The 12,613-nt window shown below is 42.3% G+C and overlaps 1 protein-coding gene across 4 annotated transcripts in view; it reads left to right on the plus strand.

Moving 5' to 3' along the window:
* The window catches only part of dpr6 (defective proboscis extension response 6), a 92,188-nt gene that overhangs the window by 18,192 nt on the left and 61,383 nt on the right, over positions 1-12,613 (plus strand). For all 4 annotated transcript variants that reach the window (XR_004303770.2, XM_015175764.3, XM_032435184.2 and 1 more), the window contains exon 2: positions 9,903-10,374. Coding sequence is in view for 3 of the 4 variants with exons in the window: in XM_015175764.3 (XP_015031250.1) it covers positions 10,305-10,374 (70 nt within the window). In the remaining variant the exon portion in view is untranslated. The remainder of the gene's footprint in view (positions 1-9,902; positions 10,375-12,613) is intronic.

Genomic DNA, 12,613 nt, shown 5'->3' on the forward strand with positions numbered 1-12,613 from the left:
TGGACAGCGCGGGCCGAATGCTCGGCTCGTTATCGCCGCCAAGTTGCGCGATGCGCCATAAATCTTTTGCCTGATTTATGTCGCAGCTCGACATTGGCCTCAAATTTATCGCAGCAGCAGGTCGATGATAGCTGCGCCCAAGTCAGAGCCACGGTCACAGCCAATGTTGTCCTGGCTGGCGACAGCGTTGTCCTGGGCCTGACCGTCTTTTGTAACTGGGCCGTTGGCTGACATCCTTTTGCAACGCGTCGGCCGTCTTTAAGGAAACTGCCACCGCAAGCAGTCAAGTGTGCGTGCTTGTGTGTGTGTGTGTGGCCGGCTCGCATGAGTGTCCTGCGAGTGCGCCCAACTCAATGTCTGTCGCCGTGTGACTGAGCTTAATTATCATTGCCGCGAGTTGGCGCCTCGGTCGCGCCTCCATGGCATTTTGTGTGACTTCTGTCGGAAATTAATTTCCTTTCGGCTTGTTCACACTCGCGCGCTCTCACACATACATACGGAGAACACTCGGATATACAGGGATATGCGTGCAGTTGCTCAATGTCGTTGTTTACTTAGTGTGAGTGGTAATGCTTTTGCTCAGCGTTGTATTTGCGTTAAATTTTGTATGAATAACGGAAATTCGCGGCTTTCCGGCATTTTAAATTCCCATTAAAGTGCTGCAGGCAACTGCAACATAGACACATACACACACACACACTTTCCACACAACAAAGACAATGCTTTGCGGCTGCGGTTAGCGGTCATTTGTGAATTGTTAAAATTTAAAACCAACGTTGAATGCAGATCTATTTAACAAATTGCCCGCAAATGTAGGCAACAAAGTTTAAAGTGGATTTCCAAGCACGCGCTCAAAAGTAGGCAACACATTTTAAATTGAGATTTGCCTGGGTTGCGCACAAAAGTAGGCAACAAAAACAGTTTGACACGAAATGAAAAATGAGTTAAGCGCAGGCAATTCATCAAAAAGTGACTGCGATTGAATATACGCGGGCTGTTTGTTAAGTAACCAAAAACCCGCCACATCAGGCGAGTTTTTACATTGTATTTGCTTACAATCTGACTAAAATTACATGGGAAACAGCAATAAATTCTTGCAAACTGTCCAATTTGTAATGTAATTCGAAATTGAAAAAACAATTAATTAGACTGTGGCAGCAGCTGCTTTTTGCAGACTGTCAACCTGGTTATGATAAGTAGTTCATCTCCAAAATTGGCCCTAAGTTGCAACATCTTTTGCAGTGCAAATGATGTGGCCCAAAGCAGCTTATTGCGAAAGCCACTTACGCCGCAAATTAAAGCCAAGTCTGCAAATATACAACTCGTTGTGCATGTCCTTTCCTTTTAGAAGTAGCATATTTGATTATGCTTGGCTGTGCATATGTGCCAGAGCGTCTCGACGACAGCTGTGTGCCGCTTATTGCCAATTATTGTCCATAAATTGCGCATTTATGAGTCGACATACGGCCAGAGTGTTGTGTGCATGTGTGGGTGTGTTTACCTTTTTCGTGGGCGCCTCACAAATAAGCTCGTATTTTGTGTCTAATATGGCCCATTAACAGTCTCGGCTTCTAGCCAAATGAACAGCGTTCGAGGCATGGCAATTGTTGCACTGACTTCTGTTGCTGATTGCCTTCAGACAGAGGCTGTGCAAATATTTGGCCAGAGGTTAGCCACTGCCGATAGTCTTGGGCATTAAACTCGACTTTATCGATGCCCAAACACAGCAGAAGCAGCAGAGGAGAGAAACTATCTTAAAGTAGGCTCTGCTTGGCTAAGGGATGCTCCAGAGCAAGCAAAATATTAAGTTTCAATATTAAATTGATGAATTAAGAAGATGTGCTAAAACAGATTTTAGAGATTCGTGGAGTAAACTGAGTCCAGCCCCTATACACTTGATTTGTCTTTATTACAGGGTAACATATCCTCGAGGAGTTAGTTGAATTTCATTATTGTGCGGCTTTGTGTCGGCTTAAAGTCAGGCAGCTAGCGCTGATTTGTTTTGCCAGGCACTCTTCCCAACGCCTGTTGGGAAGTAAATCAATGGGGCATATGCGATTGGATGCAAGCAAATCCCGCGCCAATCGCAGCGCACACCCTAGTTCAAAGTAAATCTATGCATGGACGCCACTTTCTGCGCACATTTTTCACATTAACTGGCCGCGTCGTCGACGTCGCTGTCAGTAATTTTGTATGCACAGTCAGCTGGCAGGACAACAAATCACTATCTGTGGCACAGCAGGAACTGGAAGCCAGCCAGTGTGGAGCAGTGCAACACCAGATAAATAAACAGTTGCGTTTCGACTCGTTGATAGATCGACAGACGATTTCAGTTTGTTGGCGCGAAATTGCATATGGGGGCGTGTGTGGGGCGTGGTTGGCAAAAGACATGGTAATGCGTTAGACGGTTCAGTCAGTCAACAATAACAAGCAAAATCGTTGGAGTCGTGTGCGGCAAAGCCAAACATGAATAAAAGCGCATTTAGAGCCATATTAAAGACATCTACAGAACTGGATCGATAGGTTATTTCGATAGTTTTCTGTTTACATAATCGTTAGACGCAATAAAATAGTTGGGTTTCACCCAGCCACGCCCCTTTTGAAATCTGGTGCGAAGAGTATGCGAGAATTTAGAGCATGTACCGTCGCCAGCTCGGAAGAAATTTAACTTATTTTTCACATTTCCACGCTAGGCATTGAAGGAACTTAGATGCATAGACACTTCCTGTTGTTTGAGTTGATTTCCGTCTTTGCATAAGCTTTACTTTCGATTTTGTTTTGTGCTTGGTGCATGAAGAGAATCTCATTGGGAGCTTGCAGCAGTAGCTAGCTGAAGGCATGCCTTACGTTTCTTGCATTTCTCAGTGTTCGACTTTTGCCTTGCTCAAGTTTTATGCAGAGTTTTTCGTTATCATGTTCTTGATTTATGAAACTGTTTTTATTATTTTCATATTGTTCGAGCAACGGGCGGTCTAAGCAAGACGCCTGCTGCCCACGCCCCAGCACTGATTTCAGAAATCACAAGAGTTTTTTCTTTCCGTATCGTTCCTCTTGTTCTGCCAAACCATCTTCATTCCATTCCTCACATTCAGTTGCTACATCGTTTTTTTGTGAGTTGCACCAGAAATTCGTATTCCATTCTGATGGCCATGGTTGCAAACTTTCCTGCAGATTAGAGAGGGGCAAGCCGCGGGGTAAGTGCTGTGGAAGGGTTGTAAGAGTTAGTGCAGTGCATGGCGTGCACGATATTTCTTACAAGTTCTCAAATTTGATTTTTGCTGTTTGTTGTGGAATTTGAAATGATTATGGAGCATTTCATTCCACCTCGCCCATCCCATCCCAACCAACCCGTTGTCCCTTACTCGGCAAAAGTTGCATTATGCGCTTTGTTGGTCAACAAGAATTTTTGGCTGTTGAAAGTTTCTGGCCAAAAACGGCTCCCATATGAATAATGCATTCATGCGGCTGGCAACTGCACCACCATCACCACCACTACCACCAACAGCATCAACGTCAACAGCAAAAATCTGAGCATAATTTTGAGAAAATTTTAATTTCCAGCACGGCAAAAGGCACTCAGAACTCATTTGGCAGTTATTAATACATCGCTTGAATTGCATTTAAAGCCAATCACGCGTTAAATATATTGCCATACAGCAAAATCTGAGCGGATTGATCAACTAATGCGTTAAATTTGAATATTCTGTGCATTTAAAATGAATTAAATGAGATTTCAACTGATGCCAGAGTTGTGGAAATTGGTTTAACAATTTATAAATTATTATTATGCATTTGCATTATCATTTGCCTGTATTAAAAACACAATTTTGTTGCCTTAAAAACTTGTAAAAGGACGACCTTCTGTCTTATCGCTCAGTGCATGCATACCCTGTAAAAATAATTATACATTTATATGCAAAATTAAGGCAATCAAGATTGTCCGCCAACGAGGAATTACAGGGAATTTTCTAGGCTAACATTCTGCAGAAACAAGATTTATTGGCATCAGGCAGAAAATATGATAAACCGTTTCATAAAACTTAATTTCATTTTATTTCAATTACTTAAATCTTCAGAGCTGCACAATTTTGTGTCCATATTTATTTGAATTTTAAGTCAATTGCTTGGTTACTAATTGATTTGAACACTAAAGTAACTTAATGAAAGTTAAATTCCGTATAAACTATGTTAAAATTGAGGCTGATTGTGAGTGGCTGGTGGTTGGGGGCTGCTATAGAAATAGAAAATGCCTGTGGCAATTGTTGACATTCCTCGAAGCAGCAATCACAAATACACTTGTCCTTTGCACACAGTTGCCCGCTGCCCACCGCTAACCCGGCCCACGATTCGCTTGCCACACAATGAAATATTAATAAATTCCATTACGAAAGAAAACACACTCGAGCGCACAGCAAAACATCAATGGCAACAAGCGTTGAGAATTGTGGCATTGGGAATGGGAACTGGAGCACCGAGCCGGGAGATGCTGATGGAGATATTTGAGGCATCGTCATCTAACAATCACTAAAGCCACCGCCACGATTCCGATTCCGATTCCAATGCCGAGTGCGATTCGTCTAGTCTGTATTTGATTGTATGGCTCGGTGGCAACATTTTCCTTAAGCCACGCACACACAATTTTCAATTGAAGTGGCTGCCGGGACGCCTTTTCCAATTCAATTGGCAGCATACTTCTACAAATACATCGATCAGATGAATGTCTAGGGTGTATAGAGACATTTCTAAAGCATTCCTCAAGGCCCATGCTATAAAAGACTTCTTCGACTTTAACTCGTTTCTATGCAAATGTTGAAATTATTATGAAAAAAAGAGCATTTTAATTGGTTATTTAGTTTAACTGGCTCGAATGGCACGTGCGCACTTTAAATGCCAGCAATAAAAATAATATTTGATTTCTCAAATGACTGAGCCACCCTTTCCCTGCACGACAGTCGCTGCTGTGTTAAAGTCATGCTGTGTACGCAGTTTTAGGCAAATGCGCTTGTGTTAACATGGCCAACAGGGGCACGGCAGGCAGTCCAGGCAAGGCAGGCTGCAACAGCAGCACCAGCAGCAGCGGCATCAGCAGTTGCAATTAAATGCTAATGGCGTGTGAAAGCCAATTTTGAAAAGTATACACAGCGAGAAAACGAAGTGTACTAAGTGCAAGGCAATCGTACAGCTAATTTGTGAAGTGCCCGAAGCGACTGAACGGGCTGCGGGCGGAGGACAAAGTACATTGACAATGGCCATTCAAGTTGCGCTTGAGTGGCTTTCAGTGCTGGCCAAAAGTCGTAGCATACTTTGCAGCGCACTGCAAAGAGTTCAGTTTGTTAATACTCTCGCAACTATTGGGAAGTTTTGCAGACATTCCCGCCTGCCCGCCCCAAATACCAATTGATTGGGGGCTCTGTGTTTTTGTAGTGTGGAAGGGGTTGGATTGTTGGACAGCCTTTGTCTACGCGCTGGCATTCGTTTAATTGCTCAAAGCAAGGGCAAAGCAAAGCTCCGCGCATATTTTGGACTGGCCGCAATGAAACCTTTTATTATAATTTAGGCAAGGCACGCGGCTGGCCAGCGGGGGGCAAGAGATGACGCCGCCGGAGCGGAAACCACTAACCCAAAGAGACCCCCAATGTGCGTGTGTGTGTGGGTATATGTGTGTGTGCGTGCGTGCCAACGTTCATTGATGTTGACCCAAACTAAAACCGCAAATAACGCAAAACACAAACAGCAACAACGATAACAACAACAACTAGTGAGGCGCAGTGGGCGTGGCAAAGATCACAACAACAACAGCAAACAACAAGCATCGAATTATGTCAGAATCCAAAGCCACAAACAATTAAACAAAATTGCAAATTAGACGTTATTTAGACCAACAAACTGACTCCACAGTTGACAACAAGAAATCGACCAACCAACCGCCCAACCGACCGACCGACCGACCTACTGGCCACGCCCCATTTGCGGTTGCTGCACAGTGTGGAAATGTCTATGGGAAGGAAGTGTAGGAAATTGCCTATTTGCAATTGTAATTTATTCATGTGGTTTAATATGCCGTGAAGCGACTGGGCTCCAAACAAAGCGCCTCCAAATTGAGCAAAACAATAATTTTCCCCATCAGACTTTATTCCACACTCCCCCCCCTCTCCGACCCGTTTTCCGCATCTTTCTATTCTTTGTTTGACATTTGGTTTGACTAATGACTCGATGTCAAGGTCAGCCGGATCATCGTCATGATTATTGCTCTCGCTGGGTTTCAATTACGAGCTGCGCCCAATTTGGTCAAATTAACATAAACTTTGACAAAGGATGCCAAAAGTTATGTGGGATCAAAATCTGTAACAGAAAAACTGCGGGTTGAGTGGGTTAAGCGAATTGATTTGCAGAATGGTTCGTTAAATTTGAATATGTATGTCAATTAAGCTTAATTTATGATCCTGAGAACTGTCGAAGAAATAGTTAAGAATGTATGAAAATAAAATACCAGAAACTTTACGTTTCCTTCAGAAAAATGTTAATTTTAAAATAAATTAAAATTGAAAGTTAAGTCCTTGAACAAAATAGTATTGCCCAAAAAATTGATACAACTTTGAAATAATTCCAAAAAAAGTCCGAATATCTACTAAAAAGATAATATCACATTTTTGAATAAAAAGTTCAGATTCCAAAAATTGACTTTTATAAAAATGCATGACATTTAAATGCAGAATCAATCTAGAAAACAGCCAGTAAATAAATCGAATGCGTTTAATGTTTTTAGCAGCTTGTAGTCCAGAAAGAACATTTACTACGAATTTGCCCCCGTCTGCAACTTGATCTGAGTTGAGCTCTTCAAATGTTGAGCAAATTGAAATGAATGCGAAATCCTTGTGTTTTTAAAGTACCAATTCCACACGAGACACTCTTTTCATTCAGCAGTTGCCTCACCTTGCCAGGCTCTTAAGCTGCCATTCAGTAGGTTTCTTTTTTAGGTGGCAAAGCAATTTAAATTGGCCACAAAGGACGGCTTGTTGCAACTAGCTGTGGCTACTTACTCGTACTTGCTAAGTCTGCTAATCCTGTGCCCACTAAATGGACTATAGATTGCACTTTTATGTCACAACATTCAGGCAAATCGTTGGCCATTTAAAACGGCTTAAAGGCAGCGCACGACTGCACACACATGCACACAGCACACACACACGCACACAATCACACACTCACAGACCACGCTCACACATTTGATTAGAAAGGACAACAAAGTTGCTTTGGCTGATTGGCAAGGCCAAAACTCTCTGCCATATCTCCTTCTGCTGCTGCTGTGGCATAGAACCAGCGGGTGGTGCGGTTGCCTGGCAAAATAAATGAGAGTCCATTTGCGTACGCCCATGCGGAAGATCAGCGCATGGAACAGAAAATAGAGTACGAAAATTGTTTTGACTGTCAAATTACGTAAACATTGTCATAAATGAAAAATTCATTCAGCAGCCGCCATCGTCGCCGGTTCTCATTTGCTGTCGCCGTGGCAAATTTGTCAATCTCGTCGAGCCTTTTTTTGCCGGCAGCCAGCGACAGGCTGCGAAGTGGATACTTGGGCTTGGGCTTGGGCTTCGTCGCCATCGGGCCTCACATGAGCTTTGGCGGCGCTTTTGTTTTTCGCTCTTTGGATTTTGGCGCTGTTTTGTTTACATTACTGCAAACCAGTAACATTTTTTTTCTTCTTGCTGGTTTTCATTTTCGATGCTGCCTTCTGATGGCGAAGCATGTGGAGCCGCGTCTAAGTCTGTCCCGGTCTGTCCGCAGGCGCGACATATTAATTATTCATTTCGATTTTTGGTTTGCCAACAGCCGGTTCCCTTTGCGGGCGTAGAGTTGCCCAGAATTGAGCACTGGGCTGTGGGCGTTCGGGTTTTGGGCTGGGCGTTGCCTCTTTGGTGCTGGGAATCCGCACGGGTTGCCGACGAACAGAGCTGCTTGTGATTTATAAACACGCGCGCGCCGCACTTTGGTGATTTACTGCAAATTGCTTTATAATGTTATATAAATTTTGTTGCTTATGTTGTTGCTGTTATTGTTGCTGTTGCCTGCTTTTGAATAATTATAAAAGAAGCAAAAATGCCAGACAACAAAATGGTTAAGAGGCACGCCAAATGCACTTTGAACTCTCGACAGATTAAGTATACGCAACGCTCTTTTGGGCTGCCTATCAACAGCTTTTTACGCTCGCCGGCTGTAAATATGGCGTTAATCCGTTAATTTGAGCTGTGTGCTTTATTGCATAGACTTGTTTATTTACTTTTATTAAAATATTAAAAGCATGATAATTTTATGAATTGTGCTTAATGAGGCTTAAGCCCATTTGGGATATCATTTGTCAATTAAAAATTAATTGAATATATGCAACTTTATGACAACGGCTGCTAAAACCTAACAAATTTATTTAACAAATTAAATTGAAAGGCGTTCTCAACTATTTACGAGACTAGCTTAAAAAATAATTCGCACGAAAATAAAAGCAATTTATTGATTTGCAGCGTAAAAGTATTTTTGGAGCATTGCTCTGGGAATGAGAAAAAAAGAAAAAACGGGCGAAATGAAAGCAAATCTGTGTCTGCTTCAGATTACATGCATACGAGTTGAATTTTATGTAAATTTCTGTATGGCTGATTTTGCCCTCTTTTATTATTATATATATTTTTTTTCTACTTTGCCTTGGGCTATGCCTTTTTTTATTGTATAAATTTTTCGTAGCTGAAAATTAGAAATGTTCCACCGCGTTCAACTTCACTGACAGTGCGTGGCAAATTGCTTTTCGAAGTCTGAAGTCTGGCCCATACACACATGCAGAGGCCGTGCATACACTCATACACACATACACCCACACACACATACACCCACACACACACACCCACACAAATAGGGAGATACACACACATAAACCAATTGCTAACAATAATAAAATTCCGTTTTTTGGGCTTTGCTGCGCCGTTTCCGTTTCCTAACAATAAGTACAGTGCACAGTGACTAGCTGGGCGGTTGCAGGGGCTACGCAGTGAGGGGAGTTGGTGTAATTTGCATGAACAGACGACAGCACATAATATCCATGCATTAGAATTATGCCCATTGCCGAGCCAAATGGCAAATAATGGCAGCCAGTGCCGGAAAAATGTACTAGATAAATCCAAAAAAAAAGAGAAGCAAAATTTGAAAATGTTCACATGTTGCGTATTGTGGGGCGAAGGGGCAGGAGAATCAAATGGCGTATGCGTAATAAATATGCCCGACTCTCATTATTTTGACATAAATGCCGGCGAATCGATCATCCAGCGCCGCTGCACATTCAAAATGATTATGGTGCATAATCAGTGTGCAAATAGCAGGGGGGCAAACGGGAGCTAACAATTACCTTAATTACGTTTCAAACTTTTAACAGGCTAGCATGAGGGAACGAAGGGCAGCTTTTAAGCGAGATAAGTGAAAATAAGTTACTATTTTGGCAAATTAAATTGCAAAGCTGCTGCTGCTGTGGCAGGAAGGGAGGCGTGGATGGTGGTGCCGGGCCGAGCTAAAAATCGTGTAATAGAAAAATAAAAGCCAAATGCTGCCACAATGGAACCACCGGCCATTGGCTGTATCATTATGCAGGCGGCGTGCGCCATTATCGTTTTGCTCTCATTTCCGTTTTGGACTTTTCGTTTTTCGGTTTTTCACTTTGCAGGAAGCGTGGCGGAGGCGTGCCAATGAGTGCATTTGACTTTGAGGCAGCTGCCTCTGTTGCTCCGTTGCCAGCTGCTGTTCACCTACATTTCAAGCATTTTTGTCACAGCAATAACTTTCATGTCAGTCCACTAAACAGAACTTAACTGCTGCTCCTACACCCTCTCTCCCGACCCCCCTCTCTCTCTGTATATTTTCAGGCAAGCGTCGCGCGTAAAACAGAAGCTGGGCAATAGAAAAGGCAAACAGCGCACGACTCTGCCCGGAGCCAAAACAGAGTTGCCTTTTGTGCCCGTCTGGCAATTGGCCAAGTTAATAAAGAGCATTAGAGAGAGCGCCGGCAGACACCGATAATGACGTTGCTGCAGCAGCAGCTGCTTCTGATGTTGATGATGACGCTGCTAACTTGGTTATTGCTGCCAGCATAGAAACTGTCAGGCAAGCAGCCAGACAGTCAGACAGCCGGACAGACAGAGCTAAAACAAAAGCGTTCCCCGTTACGCCCAGCCGACCGCCGCGGCCCCCAGGTTCCGGTCCGGGCCAGGACCAGGCTTACTGCATTTCCGGTTGTTGTTCCTGCCGCCGCTGTCGCCAACATCGCCATGCCACTCCATATGGCCCAGAGCATCTGCGTGGCCTGGCTGCTGCTACTCGCTGTGATTGTCCTGAGCGGTAAGTGCCCATAGTATGGCCCAACTTTTGTTCCACTGTATTCATATTTATGCCAGCGCTGGCCAAAGACTTTAGTTAAGTTAAGTTTCGCTTTTATTGTTGCCACAGTTAATTGTTGGCATTTGTTTGACGGCAAATGCTTTGCAGGCCCCCTAGCTGCTGCCGGGCGGTGAATAGCTGGCAACTGCAGCGCCAACAAATGAACGGGATTTTGTTTCAATTAACAATTAGTTTGCACAAAACTTTTGATGTAGTTTTGGGGCCAAAGTTACCGCAAAAGCTGTTGGTCATGCCATATTCCATTAAATAAAATAATATTGCGTATACGCCATGCGGCCAGCGCTCGTTGGCAAACTGCAAGGCACAAACTGGATGAATGCACATCATACAAAATGCTGAGTAAGTTAAAATAAGCGAATTCATATAAATATCTGCAAGATACAAATGCAGACGAATGGCAAATTACATGCATGCAAAATGAAGCAAATCTGATAAAGTTGCAGTCGAAAAATAGAACATGTAAGACGAAGCGAGGCGAGCAGCAAACTTTTGTATAACTGCTCGAGCTGCTACAGCAGCTAGTCGAATTGAAGCTACAAGCTGAAGAATAAAGAAAGTCAGTAAATATTTAATGCTAACTCAAAACAAAGGGGGGATGTAAGACAAAGGGCATATTTTGTAGATCCTTTGAATACTCTGGAATACCGATAAGAAATTGAAAAATAAAAATATATTATTTACACTTGCCCACAGCACTAAGGCAATAAAGACTCTATCTGAGATATCTTGCCTGGCAATTATGATAAAACGTTTTATTTGCTAACAAACATAGATGCAATGAAATTGAGCATGTGCATATTTGGCCTGGGGTTTTATTTGAATGTGTTAAAAATAAACAATGTTTCGTGACAGTCAAGTTTAAAAGCACTTAAATGGCGTGCGGCCATATCAATAAAACATGCATGCAAATTGCGCATACGCCACGTGCTCCCAGTTGATTGCAACAAATTAACAAATGGCCTTGTTCGTATAACTGTGTCTTAGTTAGCCAAATGCAAATTGCAAAGGACTAACACGATTAAAATGTCTCAAAAGTATAGCTTTGGACATGATTAAGGCCTGGCCCGATATCTGTAGCATAATGACAACAACTTATTTAATTAACAATTTCCACGGCAACAGCAAGAGCTGCAACAACCACAAGGCTGATTCTTAATATATTTGATTTATGCTTAACGTGCGGTAAATTTATTGCAACTACAGCAGCAAATAGCTTTGAACGGTTCAATGGAACAATTTAAAAAATGCTCGAATTAATTGCATTTACAGCGCACATAAAAACAGAGAAAATACAAAAAAAAAATGGCCCAACACATATTTCAAAATTCAATTAAAATAAAATAAAATGAAATGAAATGAAAAGGGCCTGCCGACTGCTGCGACACTATGCAATTTCCGCTTAAGGGCGCGCCAGGTGGGCATAAAAATAATTAAAGCGCAACAAAAACAAACATTGACAACAACGCCGGCAGCTTCCGCTTGATGTTGACAACATTTTTTGTTTGTGTTTGCATCGGTTGTTTTTAAGTCCGATTGAATTACAACTCAGTTTCAAATATATTTACAAAAAACAAAAAGCAACAAAAATAAACAATAAACCCCGTTTAGAAAAGCAAAGGTGTGCGACCATGGGCTCAATTTACGGACAATGTCCAGCTGGCTGCGGGCAGGCGTCGATTCCCAGCAGGTCAGCTGGCGAATGTCAATTTAATTAGCACATCCAACGCTTTTAACGCAACTAATCGCAGTGGGAGCCCCAGCCATCAATCGCTTAATATATCAATCAGCGGACGCTGCCGACAATTTTGTTGAGTGAATTTGTGTGTTTAGTGGCATGAAAAAAGGGCGAAAAATAAGTAGGAAAAGGAACTAGCGCGAGAAAAACTAATTGATAATTGAATGCCCTGCAATTATAAGAAGATAATTTTTTAAGCTTATTAAGTTGAGCTTCTTTTTATAAAAATAATATTTAGCAGGGAACTGCATGGAGCTAGAAAATATGATTTCCAGCTTAAAATGTAAGCTGCAGAATCATAAAAAGTGGAAGTGATTTTAAAGGGTGGAACTTTTGTTTTAATCATATTTATATTTTCAATTAGCTGTTACTTAAAGTCTCTCAACAAAACTTTCGGGTTTGAAGCCAGTTTATAGATGAATAATAATAGAAATAATTAAACAT

This window comes from Drosophila virilis, chromosome 3 (genome assembly GCF_030788295.1).
Source record: "Drosophila virilis strain 15010-1051.87 chromosome 3, Dvir_AGI_RSII-ME, whole genome shotgun sequence".
Taxonomy (NCBI): domain Eukaryota; kingdom Metazoa; phylum Arthropoda; class Insecta; order Diptera; family Drosophilidae; genus Drosophila; species Drosophila virilis.